Raw genomic sequence first — 18,195 nt, forward strand, 5'->3', positions numbered from 1 at the left:
TTGCAACAGATTGAAGCAGATGAGAGAGTCTAGCGATCTTTTTTTAAGCCAGACAGGCATTAGAGAGATTTCCAAAAATGTACAAACGGTGCTACTCTTCTCACTTATTTTTTGACGGCAAAGTACACTTTATCACTTAAAAATATTTTATGCTAACATGTAATGGGTTTAATATTATTAAATGAATATTTAAAATACAGTATTTGAAAACTTCAGTTTTAAATTCTTGTGATGAATATCAATAGAAATAACCCGCATAAAAGTTCTTTGGCATCCTCAATAATTTTTTCTTTTAATGTTTGTTTATTTATTTTAAAAAATTTAAAAAAGAATTTAATGTTTATCTTCTTTGAGAGAGAGAGAGATAGAGAGAGCAGGGGAGGGGCAGAGAGAAAGGGAGATAGAGAATCTGAAGCAGGCTCCAGGCTCTGAGCTGTTAGTGCAGAGCCTGATGAGGGGCTCGAACTCACAGACTGCAAGATCATGACCTGAGCTAAGGTTGGACGCTTAACCAACTGAGCCACCCAGGCACCCCTATTTATTCTTGAGAGAGTGGGGGCCGGGGGAGGGGGGGGGCGGGACAGAGGATCCAAAGCGGGCTCTGTGGAGAGCAGAGACCCTGATGCGGGGCTTGAACTCCCGAACTACAAGGTCATGACCTGAGCCGAAGTTGGATGCTCAGCTAGCTGACTGAGCCACGCAGGCACCCCTGCATCCTCAATAATTCTTTTTTATTTTTTTTAATGTTTTTTTAACGTTTATTCATTTTTTGATAGAGAAAGAGTGTGAGTGGGGGGGAGGGGCAGAGAGAGAAGGAGACACAGAATCCGTAGCAGGCTCCAGGCTCTGAACTGACAGTACAGAGCCCGACGCGGGGCTCGAACTCACGGACCGTGAGAACTCACGGACCTGAGACTCATGGACGTGAGAACTCACGGACTCACAGACCTGAGCCGAAGTCGGATGCTTAACCGACTAAACCACCCAGGCGCCCCCTCAATAATTCTTAAGAGTGTAAAAAAGTTCTGGGATCAAAATGTTTGAGAATTGTTTCTGTAAAGCACAAAATACAGTGTAAAGATTTAGCCACTCTTCCACCATCCAGAAATAACGTCATTCCAGATGCCTCTCTCTATATAGATACAGAGAGGTTAAGCTAAATAAAAAGACAAAGTGGCATCATATCATACATTTTAATTTTTTTAAAGATTTTATTTTTAAGTAATATCTCTACCCAACGCGGGGCTTGAACTCATGACCCCAAGGCCAAGAGTCACATACTCTCCTGACTGAGCCATCCAGGTGCCCTAGTTTTTATTTTTCATAGCAACAAATTGTAGTTTTACCTGAATTGAATGGGAAGTATTAACCCTAAGGGAATTCCTGACCTTGGGGTGGTTTTGCCACAGGAATATTAGTTTGTAAAAGACACCTCTAGGATTAAGAAGAAAAAAAAAGATTATGAAAACCATTTTCTTACTACATGTTTTAATCCTAGCCCATATGTTTTGAGACAACGTGCTTGTGAAAGAAGAGGGAGTTAGGCAGCACACCCTCTGTGATTCCTACATATGTTTAGTCTTGATTCTATATTTAATCCAAGCTTGCTGTAGTCCCCTTGCCACAGCTGCTCCATTCCTTAATTCTGCGTTTTTGTTTGTTGCTTTATTTGCATGGTTTCACGAACAGGATCCTCCTTAAGAGGCTGTGGGCAATATGTTACCTGAGTTTTTGTGTTTGAGAAAATGTCCCCTTCCTTCGTACTCAAAGGAGGGCTTTGGGTTAAGTCATTTTCTGCCTCAGAACTTGTGGGTACTCTGCCACTGCTGTCTGGTTTCTTGCGTGACTGCGGAGAAGTCTGAATGTGGTGTTTTATCTTCTGTGCTTGTGCTTTTTCTGCCTACGTTCCTTCCTTATTCCTAAGATTCTTAGTCTTTATCATTTCTTCTTGAGGCAGAATAAGCCCCTTTATTTTGTATATGCATGTCTTTTTTTCAGGAAAGTTTTCTTCTTGTTATAGCTTTGAATGTCCGTCTTCTCTAAAATCATGATACCTTTTTTTTGCAATCCCCATTTCATCTCGCGTGCTTTCCGTTAGTCTCATGCTTCTCAAAAATGAAGCATGTTGGAGGTTCCTCAGAAAGTTAAAAAAAGAACTACTCCAGGACCCAGCAGCACTACTGAGTATTTACCCGATGAATGACAAAAACACCAATTCAGAGGGATACATGCACTCCTATGTTGATAGCTGCATTATTTGTAATAGCCAAGATACGGAAGCAGCCCAAGTGTCCCATCAGTTGATGAATGGATAAAGAAGGTGTGGTATGTCTATTCAGTAGAATATTGTTCAGCCATTAAAACACACACACACACACACACACACACACACACACACACAAAGAAGAATGAAATCTTGCCATTTGCAATGACCTGTATGGATGGAGCTAGAGGTATTATGCTATGCGAAGTAAGTCCAAGGAGGACAAATACCATATGATTTCAGTCATATATGGAATTTAAGAAGTAAAGCAAATGAGAAAAGCAGAAAAAGAGACAAACTAAGAAAGAGACTCTTAACTGTAGAGAACAAACCGATGGTAACCAGAGGGGAGGTGGGGGGTGGGTGAAATAGGTGACGGGGATTAAGGAGCACGCTTGTGATGAGTGCCAGGTGATTAAAATAAAAACTTAAAAAAAAAAAAGCTAAAAAAATTAAGCATGCGCAAGAATCACTTCTTGGAAAGTATGTAAAAACCCGTGTCTCGACCACATGCCTCCAGGATCCCCAGCAGCACGTGTGGGCGGGGCCTGAGAATTTATATTTCTGACAAGCTGCCAGATGTGCTGACGATACAGGTCCACAGACTTACCTCGAGCAGCGCAGTAGTTCTCAGTGTTTTCGTCTCTGGACCCCCTTATTTAATTGAAATATAATTGACCTATAACACTGTAGCTCCAGGGGTACAACGTCATGGTGTATGTATTGCAAACTGATGGTAACGGAAAGTGGAGTTAATATCCATTACCACACACGGTTAAAAATTGTCTTTCTTATGATGGGAACTTTTAAAATTCACTCCCCTAGCAACTTTCAAATACACAGTACGGTCTCGTTAACTAGCTGTAGTCACCACCGTACATTGTATCCCCAGGACTTCTGTCTCTTCTAACTGGAAGTTTGTATTTCTTGACCCCCTTCACCCGTTTTGCCCACCCTGCCACCCAGGATGGCTTTACTCCTAAAAGTCGCCATGGTCCTCAAAGAGCTTTGTGGGTTGTATCTGTTGACATAACACTGAGGAAATTTACATTAATTCATTTAAAAAGAACTGTGATGAACTCGACATACGAACAAAGAATGTATTTTAACGAAAGGTGCATTCTCCGAAGCAAACGAAAGTTTCCTGAATGGCATTATTTTCCGTTTCTACAGGTATCTTTAATGTGTAGCTTGGTGAAAGGTGGCTTTTGTTTTCTCTTTGTGGTACTTAAACTGGTTTGTAAGAGACTTGGTAGGGTGGTTGTTAAAACCTTTGTGTATTTCCAGGTGACTTACTGAGTAACCTGCTGCAGAGTCCTAGTTCAGCCAAACTGTTGAACCAGCCAATCCCCATCCTTGATGCGGAGAGTGAGTATATGTGTTCCCTGGCCTTGGAGTGCCTGGCCCATCTCTTCAGTTGGATTCCTCTGTCTGCCAGCATCACCCCGTCCCTCCTAACCACCATCTTCCACTTTGCGCGCTTTGGCTGTGACATCCGGGCCAGAAAGATGGCATCAGTTAACGGCAGCAGCCAGAACTGTGTGTTGGGTCAGGAGCGTGGCCGTCTTGGGGTCCTGGCCATGTCCTGCATCAATGAACTCATGTCCAAGAACTGTGTGCCTATGGAATTCGAGGAGTATTTACTGCGTATGTTCCAGCAGACTTTCTACCTCCTGCAGAAAATCACCAAGGATAACAATGCCCACACGGTGAAGAGCAGGCTAGAAGAACTCGATGAGAGGTAATGAACACGGGTGTGGAACCGGCCGCGCCCTAAGAAGGGGCCTTGACCGTTTACCGTGTTGTGCCGCATGGTGTCTGTAATCCTCTTTGGTTTCAGAATTTGGGGCCCCTGATGAGGAACGGACAGGTAGGTGTGTACCAGTAAGTCTGAGCTTAGCTGGAAGGGCTAGGGTGGTAGAGGGGAGCGAGCCACGTTTGGAAAGTGACTGTGAATTGTGCAGGTTTGTTGTCTTTTCCCCCGTCTGTCTCCTGTCCTCCCTTCCACCCCCTCCCCTCGTCCTCACGATTCGCCTGCAGGTCTGAGTGGCGCAGGAGCCGAGTCTGCTGCTCGTGCGTAGCCAGGAACGTGGGAGGAGGCCGCGGAGGTACAGGAGTTCTAATCCCCCCTTTTCACTTGACGTTGCTTGTCAGTTTTGACTCCGTGACTTTCCCCCAGTGCACACCGTGCAGCGTGTAGGCATGTCGTTGTTACTGTGAGTTTTACACACACGGCACATTTCCATCAAAAGCAAGAGATGGGAATATGGGCACGTCTTAGCGTGGCACACACCGTGTTTCTTTGTGACCCTCCCCTTGAATGGAGCTGAAAATTACCTCGCTTTTCCTTCTGAAGTACTCACACAGATGACGCTGTCACGGTACCCTGAGGCGTGGTCTCATGTATCTCCCTCCAGATGATGTCATTTATCTGTCTTAGAGCTTTCATCGATGTGACGCTGGCTACTGCTGTGTAAAAGCAAGAGAGAAAATTAGAAACTTACATTTAAAAGCATCATGTTGACTGTTCAGAAACTTCCAGGCAGATACATTGTATTGAGTTAGAAAATTCTTCTAGAGCGCTGGGCAGCAAATGTTGTTAATATGTTAATCCACTTTCCTTGGCTTGCTTTTTGCTATTAAGCTGCGTAGAGTTAAGGCATTTTCCTTTTCCTTAGAGTAAGTAGCAGAATGTAAAGTCAAGTGCTTACAGACCATTTTAGTGCTTTTTAATTTAGCAACTTTGTTAAGGTTTTTCTAAAGTTAAAAACATAGATGCCTAAGATTGTTTTGGTTTGGTCCATTGTAAACAAGCTTTGTGTGACATTTTCTTTGTATAATCACAAAAGAGCTCGTAATCTCTTATGGTGATATGTTGGTTTTATTTTTCATTTTATAATAGCTTTCTGTATGAATTCAGAGGCATCGGCATGCAAACAGACAATTTCATATCCTTTCTAGCTTTGATTAAGAAAGGCTGTACTTTATATGTTAAAAAAAAGTCTAGCCGCTCGTACCGACCGTCAGGTATCAGTTGTTTTGAGTTTTCCGTGAGGCATAATGTTCGTGATGGCTGACGTTCTGATGGCATAGAGATGTCGTCGTGGGTTACCTATGTACTGATTTTGTTACGTGTAACTTCTGTGCTTTTGGTTTTATATTTTAATCCTATGCTTCCTATTGCCCTGTGAAAGCTGAGAGGTGCCTGGAAGCAGAAAGGTGACATGAACAATACTGTGTGCTTGCTTCCTGGCTCTTGGGCCCCTGACCACTAATTCTAAACAGCTAAGTCCATTCTCGGTTGTTTAGGGGCTACTTACCCCAGGGCCTTTGCTTCTCTTCTCCTTTCCTGCCTGTTTCTAACTTTCAACTGCTCATTAGCACCTGTACCAGAAGGTGGGCAAGGGAAAGAAAATGAGGTGAAATAAAATCTATAGTTTTAGCTGCCGAAAGGCCCTTGTTTGTGTGCCCAAAAACTTGGGCTGGAGAGTGAAATAAAATCGAGATTGCGTGACATTTACCCAAGCTTCTCTTTATTTCATGGGTGGCAGGGAATCGAGTGCATCTTCCTAGAGAGCAGTAAACTGGGTGACGGCTCTGACTGTCACGTTAGAAGCAGAACGAGGAATAAGGAGCCCCTGCTGTTGAGTGTCTGTGGTCAAAGGCATCGAGAGAAGTCTCTTCACGCCTGACTCTCTAAAAACAGTTGATTCAAATGCCTTAACTGTGTTTCAAGTTTTTGGTCCCATGATCCACAGAGACGGCCGTTCTCCTGATCAAGCAGATTAATGTTTTTGTTTTTGTTTTAAACTGCAAAAAAGTTTACATGTGTGTTAGCTAGCCGTTTGGAGGTCAGGCAGGCAGGTTGGCCGCCCTCAGGGTGCTGGGTCCCAGGCACAATATGGGACATTTTATTTATGGGGCAATTTTGTTCTTCTGAGTAGTTGTCTTTTTCTCCCCCATTATTATTGCATAGATCCTTGCTTTAAAAAACAAAAAACAAAAAACAAAACTTTTTGCAGTTAGGACTTTCAGAATTGGTTTTAGCCATTATTTAATTTTTGACTAAGGCCCATAAGTAAGTCTTTATCGGTGTCCGCAATGTGATCCGTGGAGGTATGTCCATCTCATTTTCGAATCACCTTTTGGTATTTAGGGGCTTAAAATGACAGTTTGTGACATGTGAGAGTGATGATGTGCTGTGTATCTAGTAACAACAGTCTCTTATCCTTGCAGCTGGGACCCACACTCCTCTGGGAAATGATATTGTACATACACATGAGTTGGGGAGCCACTGTGCTGTGAAAGGAAAGAGCACTGGCGTGGGAGTGGATGCTAGTTGGTAGTCCCATTTTGCCATGAGCTGGCCCAGTGACCTTGGGCAGGTCACTGGATCTCCCTGGGCCTCGTCTGTACAGTGAAGCGCCAGACTGAATTGTCCCCGAGGCCTGTCCAGCTCGGGCAGCTTCTTCCCATCCCTTATATTTGCAGTCACTTTCTGAGTAGATCGGGATGTGCTTACGTTTATTGAGGGCTGGGAGCCGGAGGGTGGCGGGGTGGGGGGGTGGGAAACGAGCATTAGGTTCCAAGTCTGCATATACGTTATCCAGATGCCATGCCTTTGGTATAGCCTTGTTTTGTTCTTAGCACATTCACGTTAATATTTTGGGCTCCTAGCAAAGGCAACCAGCCTTCCAGACTTGCCACATTGACATGACGCACATGCTCTGCCCCTTGACTTTTTAGTATCATTTTCTTTCCCTTGAATCGGTTGTAGCATGAAGGACTTAGAAACCGCGAGAGCCCTAGTTTATAAGATGTCTTAGTAGAGAGTGCCTGAGGATTAAAGTTGCTTTTCTGCTATGTTTCAGGTGGTAATGGAATGAAGGGTTGCCTGACCTGTAGGTAATTGTTGCAGGCCTTTATCTTTTTAACTGAAAAGCTGTTTTAAATCTGTGTAGTTCTGTACTGAAAGCAATTTGGATTGAATTTGAGTTCTCTTCCAAGGAGGTGGCTGGGTTTCTGATCGTCTCTTCTCGTCTTCTTGTCTTACTTAGCTATGTCGAGAAGTTTACTGACTTCCTGCGGCTCTTCGTGAGTGTCCACCTGAGAAGAATCGAGTCCTACTCCCAGTTCCCTGTGGTGGAGTTTTTGACGCTTTTGTTCAAGTACACATTTCATCAGGTAAAGCACCAGCACCGCTCATCCTTTTCCTCCTGAAAAAGCGCGCTTTGTTGTTTCCAGGGTAAAGAGTTTATTTCCCGAACGTTTATATAGTGTTGGCTTTGTGAAGATTAACACGTTTGTCCTTCCTAATGACCCTTTGAGGTGGGTGTTATTATCGTCATCTCCACTTTCCAGATAAAGAAACTGAGGCGCAGAGTAACCGGCTCAGGGTCATACAGTTAATTAAGTGGTGGGGCCAGGCGTTTGAACTCCTAGAGTCTGTGTTCTTAACCACTGTTTTGTTGGAGAAGCAAAAGATAGAAATAGTCTGAAATTAGGGCCTTTCCTTCTGTAACTGGCACTAAAACTTCCTACAGGGAAATTATAAATAATGAAGCTCGGGGCGCCTGGGTGTTCGGTGGGTTAAGCGTCCGACTCTTGGTTTTTCAGTTCAGGTCATGATCCTCGTGGTTTGTGGGTTTGAGCCCTTTGGGATTCTCTTGTCTGCCTGTCTCTCTCTGCCCCTCCCCCACTCACTCTCTGTCTCTCTGTCTCTCTTAAATAAATAAACGTTTAAAAAAAAAAAAACCAATATTATAAAAAAAATAAATACTGAAGCTCTGAGGAGTTAAGTTTTGGCGGATCGGATTTTTGCTCCCATTCAACAAATACTTTTTGAGCTCCTGGTGTATCAGGAGCTGGGCGTATAAACCCTCACAAGCAAAGTCCTTGTGCCTTGTTTACATTTTGTGGCCCAGTGTCTTTTCTTTATATACATATTTTAAACGGTTTATTGAGGTAGGATTATATATCTCATGAAATTCACCCATCGTGATTGTACAGCTCCCTGATGTTCACTAGATTTGTAGACTCGTGCAGTCATCATCAGCCTGGTTTTAGACGTTTCTGTCGTGTCTTCTCCCTTGTGCATTTGTGTGTGTGTGTGTGTAATTTATTTTTTAATTCCAGTATAATTAATTCAGTGTTATATGAGTTTCAAGTGTACAATATAGTGATTCAACAGTTCTGTACATTACTCAGCGCTCATCCTTCTGTGAGTGTCTTTAAAATAAGTTTTCTATTGAAGTATCACACCCATTCGGAGAAGCGCATAGATCCTGCGAGGACAGCTTGATGAATTTTCCCAAAATGAACACGGCCACGTAACCACCACCTTCGTCAAGAAGTAGAACATTACTGCCAGCTCCGCCTTGGGTGCCTTCCCCTTCACTTCCCGTGCGTCACCCCAGTCTTGACCTTAACGTCCCAGATTCCTTTTGCCTGTTGTGGAACTTCTCTCAGTGGATGTCTCCAGTATATATTTGTTTTGTCTGGCTTTTTCATTCCACATCACGTTTGTGAGATTCACCTGTGTTGTGTGTGTGGCAGTAGTTTGTTTTCATGGCTTTATAGTAAGTCATTATCTGAAAATCTGTCCCACTGCAGATATGAGCTGCTCGGTTTTTGGTGATCATGAATTCTCTTGCAGTGGGCGTTCTCATACATGCTTTTGGGTGTACCTGTGTAGCTCTTTCTTTTGGCGTAACCTGGGTATGACGTTCCCGGGTCAGGGAAGGCATGTGATTTTATAAGTTGTGGATTTTACGTGTCGTGGAAGTTTAAACCACCGATGATGTAGCTTCACGAGGGTAGAAGAGAGACAAGGGCCTAGGCTGGGAGGGGTGTGTGTGTGTGGTTGGGGATTTGGAGCGAGGGTTTGGTGTGTGAGCTAGCCTTTCTCAGGGGGGTACTTGGCACATAAAAGTAAGCTCCCCCAGTGGGTAAGGGTGAACCGCTCCTGGGTGCAGCAGGGAGGGTGGGGGTGGAGGAGGACTAGGGTTGAGGAAGTATCAGGATGTCTGGTAGAGGGGCCAGTGAGTGCAGGGCAGGAAGGACAGCACTCTCAGTTCACCAGACCTAAGAAGGGATGGGAGAGGTGATGAGATGTGGGAGGGCGAGGGGGTGGGAGAGAAGCATTCCGGGTAGGAGCGTCTTGAGATGGATCCAGAGACCTCCCGGAGGGGACCGGGAAGAAAGGATTCAATAGATACATTAGAATAAGTGTAGCAGAAATGAAAGAGATGGGGAGCCAGTGCTGAGGTCACAAAGAAGGGGTTTTGGGGAAAGTGGAATGAAAATGTTTTGCAGTTTGCTCTGCCTGTGAAGTTTTATATCTGCCCTTTATATAGGACATAGAAGAAAGCTAAGTACGAGTTTTAAAGTATGCATGTTTTATGCCTACTTTTTTGGACCTGAACCCAACAAACAGTTCTGTGTTGGAGCTCTGGTTGTTTCTATGCGGTCTGTGTCCTTGGACCAGTCTTTTTAATTGCCTTCTATTTCAGTTTCCTCACTTAAGGAGATCGACTGTGGTGGGCATCTTCACAGTCTTGCCCCTGTTCATCTTCTGTGGTCCTTTGCCTAGAATTTTAGGTGTTGGTTTTCCATTGAAATCAAAGTGGTGGTTTTGTATGTTTATATATTACATGTATATACTGGGAAAAGAAATGAATATGGTCATGAAGCAGACAACAAGCTTCTTTCTTTGTCCTTTACCTGAGGTTACTGTCAGCTGAGCTTCCTTGTACTCTCTTGGTCTCCTGTATGAGGACCTTCCTTCCTTCTGTTCTTTTTTTTCTCTTTCAAAAAATTAAAAAAAATTTTTTTAAATTATTTATTTGTTTATTTTTTAATTTACATCCAAGCGAGTTAGCATATAGAGCAACAATGATTTCAGGAGTAGATTCCAGTGATTCATCCCCTATGTATAACGCCCAGTGCTCATCCCAACAGGTGTCTTCCTTATGCCCCTTCCCCATTTAGCCCATCCCCCCTCCCGCAACCCCTCCAGCAACCCTGTTTGTTCTCTGTATTTAAGAGTCTCTTATGTTTTGTCCCCCTCCCTGTTTTTATATTATTTTTGCTGCCCTTCCCTTATGTTCGTCTGTTTTGTGTCTTAAATTCCTCATATGAGTGAAGTCACATGATGTTTGTCTTTCTCTAATTTTGCTTAGCATAATAATACCTTCTAGTTCCATCTGTGTAGTTGCAAATGGCAAGATTTCATTCTTTTTGATTCTTTTTGATTGCCGAGTAATACTCCATTGTGTGTGTGTGTGTGTGTGTGTGTGTGTGTGTGTGTGTGTGTGTACACACCACATCATCTTTATCCATTCATCTGGAGGCGCTTCCTTTCTGGGTGCGGGCTCTTGGACTATGGGAGTCAGTGTCCTTTGAGGTCCAGGAAGAAGCAGATTTGAGCATTGGGCGGAGGGGCAGGAAGCTAGAAGGTGTTCTGTGCAGTTTACTGTAGGCTCGGCTGCCTATCGTAAATGGGCAGGGTGCACTCCAGGGTCAGGAGCTGGCGGTAGTAAGGGAGTTCTTTGGGGTAAGACTTAAGAATAAGAAATGAAGTGCCCTCAAGAGACAGTTTTAAGTTCTCATCTGGTCATTAACAGTGTGATCATACTTTATCATGGTTTAATTATCTGCAAAGCTGGAAAACGTTCTTTCCTCTTGTCTAGAGGGTTATGAGTGTACTCAGTATTTTTGCCTTTTGTTTCTAAAATTCACAGGGGTGCCTGGCTGGCTCAGTTGGCGGAGCATCTGACTCTTGGTGTCAGGGTCGTGAGTTCGAGCCCCATGTTGAGTATAGAGATTACTTAAAAAAAATTTCATAAGAAATTTTAGTACTGGTCATCATATATTGAAGGAATAGTAATAAGACAAAGGTGGTGTTAGTATCTTTCTATAAGCATCTCCTCTCTCTTGTTTCTTGTCCTGCATTTTTTCTTTCACCGAAGTGTCCCACCACAGCCCCTCTGGCCACTAGTGCTCAGCAGGTGTTTGCCTCTGGCGTTGCTCCCCTCGCTGTGGTGTCCCCTCTGAGCATCTGATTTCTGTCTTCCTGGTCCTCTTACTGCATCCTTAGCAGTTCCTTCTGGGCCTTGCATTTTCATCCCGCCCCCTTTTCCTAAAACAGTGCCTGGGGTGGTGTGGCACCGGAGAACAGGGCTCTACACCAGGAGTCTGAAGTTCCACATTCTGGTTCTCTTTCTGTTCCTTATCTTTTCATCTTGCGCAGGTGACTTTGCTTTGGAGCCTTGGTTTCTTTTCTTTTCTTTTTTTTTTTTTTTAATATGTTTTTATTTATTTTTGAGAGAAAGACAGCACAAGCAGGGGAGGGGCAGAGAGAGAGGGAAACACGGAATCCGAAGCAGGCTCCAGGCTCTGAGCTGTCAGTACAGAGCCCGACGCGGGGCTCGAACTCACAGACTGTGAGATCATGACCTGAGCTGAAGTCTGACGCTTAACCGACTGAGCCACCCAGGCGCCCCCCAAAAGCACTTCCTGATCAGCTATGTTCTGTGGAGGAGAACATGGGTGTTTTTATTTATTTATTTTTTTTTTTAATTTTTTTTTTTTCAACGTTTTTTTATTTATTTTTGGGACAGAGAGAGACAGAGCATGAACGGGGGAGGGGCAGAGAGAGAGGGAGACACAGAATGGGAAACAGGCTCCAGGCTCCGAGCCATCGGCCCAGAGCCTGACGCGGGGCTCGAACTCACGGACCGCGAGATCGTGACCTGGCTGAAGTCGGACGCTTAACCGACTGCGCCACCCAGGCGCCCCAACATGGGTGTTTTTAAACCTAGGAAGGCCAACTGAGTGATTGACTCAGCAAGCTGAAGCCAGGGAAGACTCCCATTTCCTGGCTGTGCAAATTGAGTGCCTGTCTACAAGCTACTTATATTATTTCCACGTGGCTTATTGTTTTCTGTGCTTATTCTTCTGGTTCACTTCATGTCATGGACATCCTGGATTTTGCAAAGGATGAAGTGGAGACAGGAAATGGTCATTTTCTTTTCAGAGGATGGCCCTGTCAGGTCCTGATTGTCCGTTCCAAGGCAACCCTGTGAGTTGTGAGGTTGGACTCTGCCCCAGTCTGCCCCGGAAAAAGTTAGCTTTCTGTCTCAGACTGCGTACAGAACTCCCATCTCCTGCTACCACCCAATGGGCAAATCCCACACATGCCCTTATAAGCCTCTGGATTTCCTTGTGGATCCGAGATGGAAGGAAACTGATCCAAGAAGATGATGGTCTTACTTCTTTCCCTATCTGATCCTGCCGCCCAACATTGCTTCAATGAAGCAATCACAAAACCAAAGAGCTCTTATACGTAGCAAGAAATTGAGTGGATATAGAAGGGATTGGGGGGGGGGGGCATAAGTTGAAATTGAATATGCGTGAGAAGGACTAGACGTTGGAGAATGTAGTGCCTGGAGTTTACATGAAATAGAATCTCAAGGCTCTTGAGGAATCAGAGCGCAATGAGTCAGGCACTAGACCCTACAGAGACTTGTTCTTCTCTCCTCACTTTGTCTTTGTCAATACCTGGTTAGAGGTTGCTCTTAGCCCATTGGACACCCCTCCTTCTGCAGATGAGATCATGCCTGAGAGTCAGACTTAAGCTAATTTTCAGTCTGTTATGTAGGAAGACTGCAGATGTTACTTTTCTAACTTTCAAATATGTAAACTTGTCACCTTCAGAACCATCGAAACTTACTTCTGGTTTCCTAATGATATGTAGAAGGAGCATTTACTGGGGTGGGGGGGGGGTGGTAAAGGGATCTGGTTTGAATAAATCATGTCCCTGGATCTCAATTTCTTTTTCTCTAAAACAGATTTGAATGGGATGATCTGTAAGAGTCCTCCCCATCGATCTCAGATTTAAAGATTGGTGTCTGCTTGGCTTATTTTGTAATTAAGTTTGTCCTGCATAGAATCTCCCTAATGATATGTTCCATGGCACCTTTGTCTTGTTAGGTTCACCAGGGCCCAGTCATGAAAACCATTTGAAAGATTGCAGTTGCGGTTACCAGGAAGTGGAGGGAATCTAGGCTTCGGGTTGTACCATTCTGATGGAAATAAACACTGGTGGGGACGTTTCTAAGGAGGAGCTGCGTTAAGTAATTTCATTGTCTGGATTTCTTTTGCATCATAGCCCACTCATGAAGGTTACTTCTCTTGTTTGGATATCTGGACGCTCTTTCTGGACTATCTGACAAGTAAAATTAAAAGCCGTCTGGGAGACAAGGAAGCAGTTCTCAACAGGTAAACCTCAGAAACACTGATAAATAGAAATAGACATTTTTGCGTTCTTCTTGTGGCTTAAAGGGACAGCCGGGCCGTCAGACCTCTTCAGTGAAACTGGGTCACACAAGCTGGGTAGGTAGTAATGTCATTGAGCATTTTCATTTATTTTTTTTCCCCCTTTAAATATTTCATTTTCTTAAGACATTTTATTTTCTGATTAAAAATGTAATTTGTATAGTTCTTCAGCTGTGATAACTGTCTCAAGGGTTTGTTTTTAAGTGGCCCTTATTTTAGAGATTAAAAACTGAAGTATTTATTGGATGGATGAAATGATAGGACGTCTGGGATTTGCCTTAAAATAATCCACTGGGATAGAGGGAAAGGAGGGTCGGCCGTGTGTTGATAATTGATGTTGACCTTTATTGATGGTAACTTGGGGTTCATTATTCTAGCTCCTTTTGTATGTGTGTGAAAATTTCCTAAATAAAGTAGTAAATACCTGCTGTGAAAAATAAGTATTTTAAAAACTAGGAAAAGATAGAAAAATATAAAGAAAAGATATCCATAATCCCGCAGTCCAGCGATAATTACTTTTGTACTTTCTATTGTATTTATTTCTATTGTATTTATTTATTTAATTAAAAAAATGTTTATTTATTTTAGAGAGAGAGCGCGAGTAGGGGAGGGGCAGAGAGAGGGAGACACAGAATCCGAAGCTGGCTCCAGGCTCCGAGCTGTCAGCACAGAGCCAGATGCAGGGCTTGAACCCACGAACTCCGAGATCGTGACCTGAGCTGAAGTCGGATGCTTAACCGATTGATCCACCCAGGCGCCACTCTATTGTATTTTTTAAAAAACAGAAAATGGGGAAATGTTTTTCCCCTTATGTTCCTCAAGGTCATTTTTCTTGCTTGCAGGCAGAAAGTGTAGTTCCTGTCCACCATAGTTATTTAGTTAAGAAGTGAAATATTGAGCTAATGAATCTAGAACGCTTGGCACATTACGAATGCTCGCTCAGTAGATGGCATCAGTGGCTGGTGGTGAGTGAACACCCCTTCCTAGCAATGTGCCCCGTGGGGGGCGGCGAGGAGAATCCTGGCCTGGGAAGAGATCGGACCCTCTGGAAACCCACCCTCGTATTGGTGAAGTTTTAATGAGTTTTTATAATCTTAAACTGAATATTTGCATTTCAAGTTAAAAATCTGCACTTTTGTTCCCAAACATTATTTGTGTGATTGCAAAATAGCTTGCAAGTTTCTTTGTTGTCAGGTCAGATGTGCTTTGTGGGTGTATATTCGTGTATCCGAAACTCTTACACAACAGTAGATCCTGTTTTTGGTGATTTTGCCAACTAAAAGTTAGTTATTGTGTTTTTGAATGAGATTCTTCAAAGGAAAGGTATTTTTGCCTTATTCTCTATTTCGTATGCTGAACAGTTGGGTCCTGTAGTTCCGGGACTGTGCTTGATTTTGCTATGTTTAGTGGGAGATTTGACATCTCACGCTTGTTGGAAGAATAAACTGAGGAAATGATTAATATGAAAATGCTTTTTAAAGCACAGTACAAAAGTGTTTTAGGTGTGGAGAATATGGTTCCATTGAGAAAATCTGCAGAGTGTAGTATTAAATAGATTTTAGTATTAATCTGGCAGATTATTGGTGTTAAAGATACCCTTGTGCACACCAACCTACCAACAGAAGGAGCAGTGGTATACAATTTAAATTCCTTTTCTGCTTCATGGGAGCAGTGTTACTTTTGGTCAAGTTATATGCTGATCACATTTCCTCTTGCAAAACGTGCATGTTGACCTCTCTCTCAGGATGGTTAGGATTCAAGGAAATCACATATATAAAATGCCTGGCACAGTATTTAGCCTGTATTAGGCACTCAGTAAATGGTCCCAGTGATGACTGCAACCATGATAATAAGTAGTAGAAGACGTTGCTGCCATCGGACTGTGGTGGTGACCATGGAGTTCAGTGACCAGGGCCCCCAGGTGGCCTAAAGGCCTTTTAGTCCACCTTCAGATGTTGACCTGTCTGCCCAGGCATCTGTCATCTGATGTCACTGGGTTGGCAGGGGTGATGGCTGATCACTTTCAACACTAGGAATTTTTTTTTGATGTTTATTTATTTATTTTGAGAGAGAGTGTATGAGTAGGAGAGGGAGAGGGAGAGGGAGGGAAGGAGGGAGGGAGGGGGAGAGAGAGAGAATATGAATCCCAAGTGGGCTCTGTGCTGTCAACACAGAGCCCAACGATTTGGGGCTCAATCTCAAAAACCATGAGGTGAAACCTGAGCTGAAATCAAGCACAGGACGCTTAACTGACTGAGCCACCCACATGTCCCTAAGAATTTTTTTTATTGATCATTTGATTATCATCCTAAATGAGGCTTTCTAATTCTTTATGACTTTTTTTAGTGTTTATTTTTGAGAGAGAGAGAGAGAGACAGTGTGAGTAGGGGAGGGGCAGAGAGAGGGGGAGACACAGAATTCGAAGCAGGCTCCAGGCGCTGAGCTGTCAGCACAGAGCCCGATGCAGGGCTCGAACCCATGGACCAGACCACGAGATCATGGCCTGAGCTGAAGTTAGACTGAGCCACCCAGGTGCCCCTATGACTTTTTTTTTTCCCCCAAACATACACTTACAACACTTTTAAGCCCTTGAAAAACAAAAAAAGCCTTGAAATCTTCAAAGCTGGTCTGGGGTTTTTTGCTATTAGTTAACCATCACCAGGGAACTGTTTATTGAGCAGATACCACCTAGTATCTGGGTTACAGATTACAAAGAGGGCTGTCTAAGGTAGTCCGCTGAGGGGCGCAAAGAAAATAGTTGAATTTTAACGTCTATATTTTTCCGGTCACCTCTTAAACACTGTATATTTATGCAGGTGTGCGCTCAAGTCCTTAAATGAAAGTTTTGAAGTGTGGCAACCACTGTTCTAGGTTCTAAGAGACCCTGATACGTCAGAGATGTGCTGTTTCACATAAGTAGTTGATAAAGACCACACTGGCTACTGGTCGTGACCCACTCATTTTAACTAAAGCACGTAAATGTGATCAAATGTTTTTCGGCTGATAAAATGCATCTGAAAGAAGTTGAGGTGCTCTTGGAATCACATTTGTGGCTTAAGCCAGAATTTCAGAAGCAATTGATGTTGCAGGAACTCGTCAAGAATGTTTTCTTGGTGTCTTAAATGGGAAACGTAGGTGTGGTTAAGTCACTCAGTTCCTGTCCCTTGCGGTTTACAGGTTTTGCATCATCCATCACAACAAAGTGGTGTAGGCATTGTAGGCTACAAATTTAGAAGCACAAATGTACATGAGTTTATTTTTGGACCTAGGAGCTTGGAAATTGGAGCTCCTCATGTTCCTCACTCCGTGAGAATGCTCCAGAGTTTCTTGATCAGAGCTGCTGGGGACTCGGGTCCCTCTGTCCGAGGACTGTGTTCTGTAACTTAGCAGAACAAAGCCGCTGCTGGGGCTCGTGGTCCGGGTTGGCCATCTTCAGGTGGTGGTTTGGGAAGACCTGAATTTCAGTTTCCTTTTCCTCCGTTGGACTCTGGGGAAGGTTGTGCCGACTTACAGGTTGTTGAGTAAACGAAGTGAACCGGTGCGTGTCGAGTAGCTTGGCCGACAGTAGGTGTTCGGTGAAGAACTGATTCTCTTCTGCTCGCTCCCTCTCACTCCCTTCTCTCTCTGCTTGTCACTGTGAGAGGAGCCACCTGTGTAGGAACTTCTTGCAGGAAGAGGAGGAAACCTGAAGGGAGTTAAGCAACCTCTAAAGTTCTCGAGTCATGTCCTGTGACCGCTTCGTCGTGAGAGTGCTGGCCAGGACCGGCCACAGAGCGGCCGGGGATCCCGAGTGACACCGGGTTGGACTGTAAACACATGTGGGCGAGCGTGAGAACGATTGCCGCCCTTTGTTTCCGGGTGGGTTTTCTGCTTAACAAAAAGGAAGTGCCGTTGTGACCCGTGACATTTTGATACACTTAATAAAAGGTGTCAACTAGGTTTGTATCAGGGCTCCGGTCGTTTCCTAGCTCCTAGGAAGAGAAATTCATGCTGTTGACGGCCCCAGAGAGCAAGTGAATGGGGTCTCAGTGACTTCAAAATTGGGCCGGCGTCCCACCCCTGTCCTTGGTAGCCCTCTCTCACTTGGACTTTTGTCTGTTTGTTGCCTGCATTTATTCATGTTTTTGTTCATTTGTTCTTTCACCGTCCTTTGTTTACTGAACACCTACTCTGTAGTTGTCCTAACGTGTGCAGTTTTATTTAACTCAGAAGTTGGGGTGCTTCGGAATCACATTTGTGGCTCCAGTCACAGAGGTCTGTAGGTTTATGACCGTTGCATGTTTAAACATTTAATGCTACACATTTCTCTCTGAGTACTGCTTTAGCTTCATCCAAAAAAATTTTTAAGTTTATTTTTGAGAGAGAGAGAGAGAGAGAGAGAGAGAGAGAGAGAGAGAGAGAGAGAGAATGCTCAGAGAGAGAGAGGGAGGCCCAGAATCTGAAGCAGGCTCCAGGCTCTGAGCTGTCAGCACAGATCCCGGCGCGGGGCCCAAACCCACCAGCCGTGAGATCATGACCTGAGCTGAAGCTAGATGCTCAACCAAGTGAGCCATACAGGCACCCCTCACTGAAGATATTTTCTAATTTCTCTTGGG

The 18,195-nt window shown here is 44.0% G+C and overlaps 1 protein-coding gene across 7 annotated transcripts in view; it reads left to right on the plus strand.

Moving 5' to 3' along the window:
• The window catches only part of XPO6 (exportin 6), a 102,618-nt gene that overhangs the window by 48,199 nt on the left and 36,224 nt on the right, over positions 1-18,195 (plus strand). For all 7 annotated transcript variants that reach the window (XM_042921526.1, XM_042921524.1, XM_042921523.1 and 4 more), the window contains exons 7-9: positions 3,551-4,004; positions 7,321-7,447; positions 13,434-13,543. In XM_042921526.1, the coding sequence (XP_042777460.1) occupies positions 3,551-4,004; positions 7,321-7,447; positions 13,434-13,543 (691 nt within the window). The remainder of the gene's footprint in view (positions 1-3,550; positions 4,005-7,320; positions 7,448-13,433; positions 13,544-18,195) is intronic.

This window comes from Panthera leo, chromosome E3 (assembly GCF_018350215.1).
Source record: "Panthera leo isolate Ple1 chromosome E3, P.leo_Ple1_pat1.1, whole genome shotgun sequence".
NCBI classification, from domain to species: Eukaryota; Metazoa; Chordata; class Mammalia; order Carnivora; family Felidae; genus Panthera; species Panthera leo.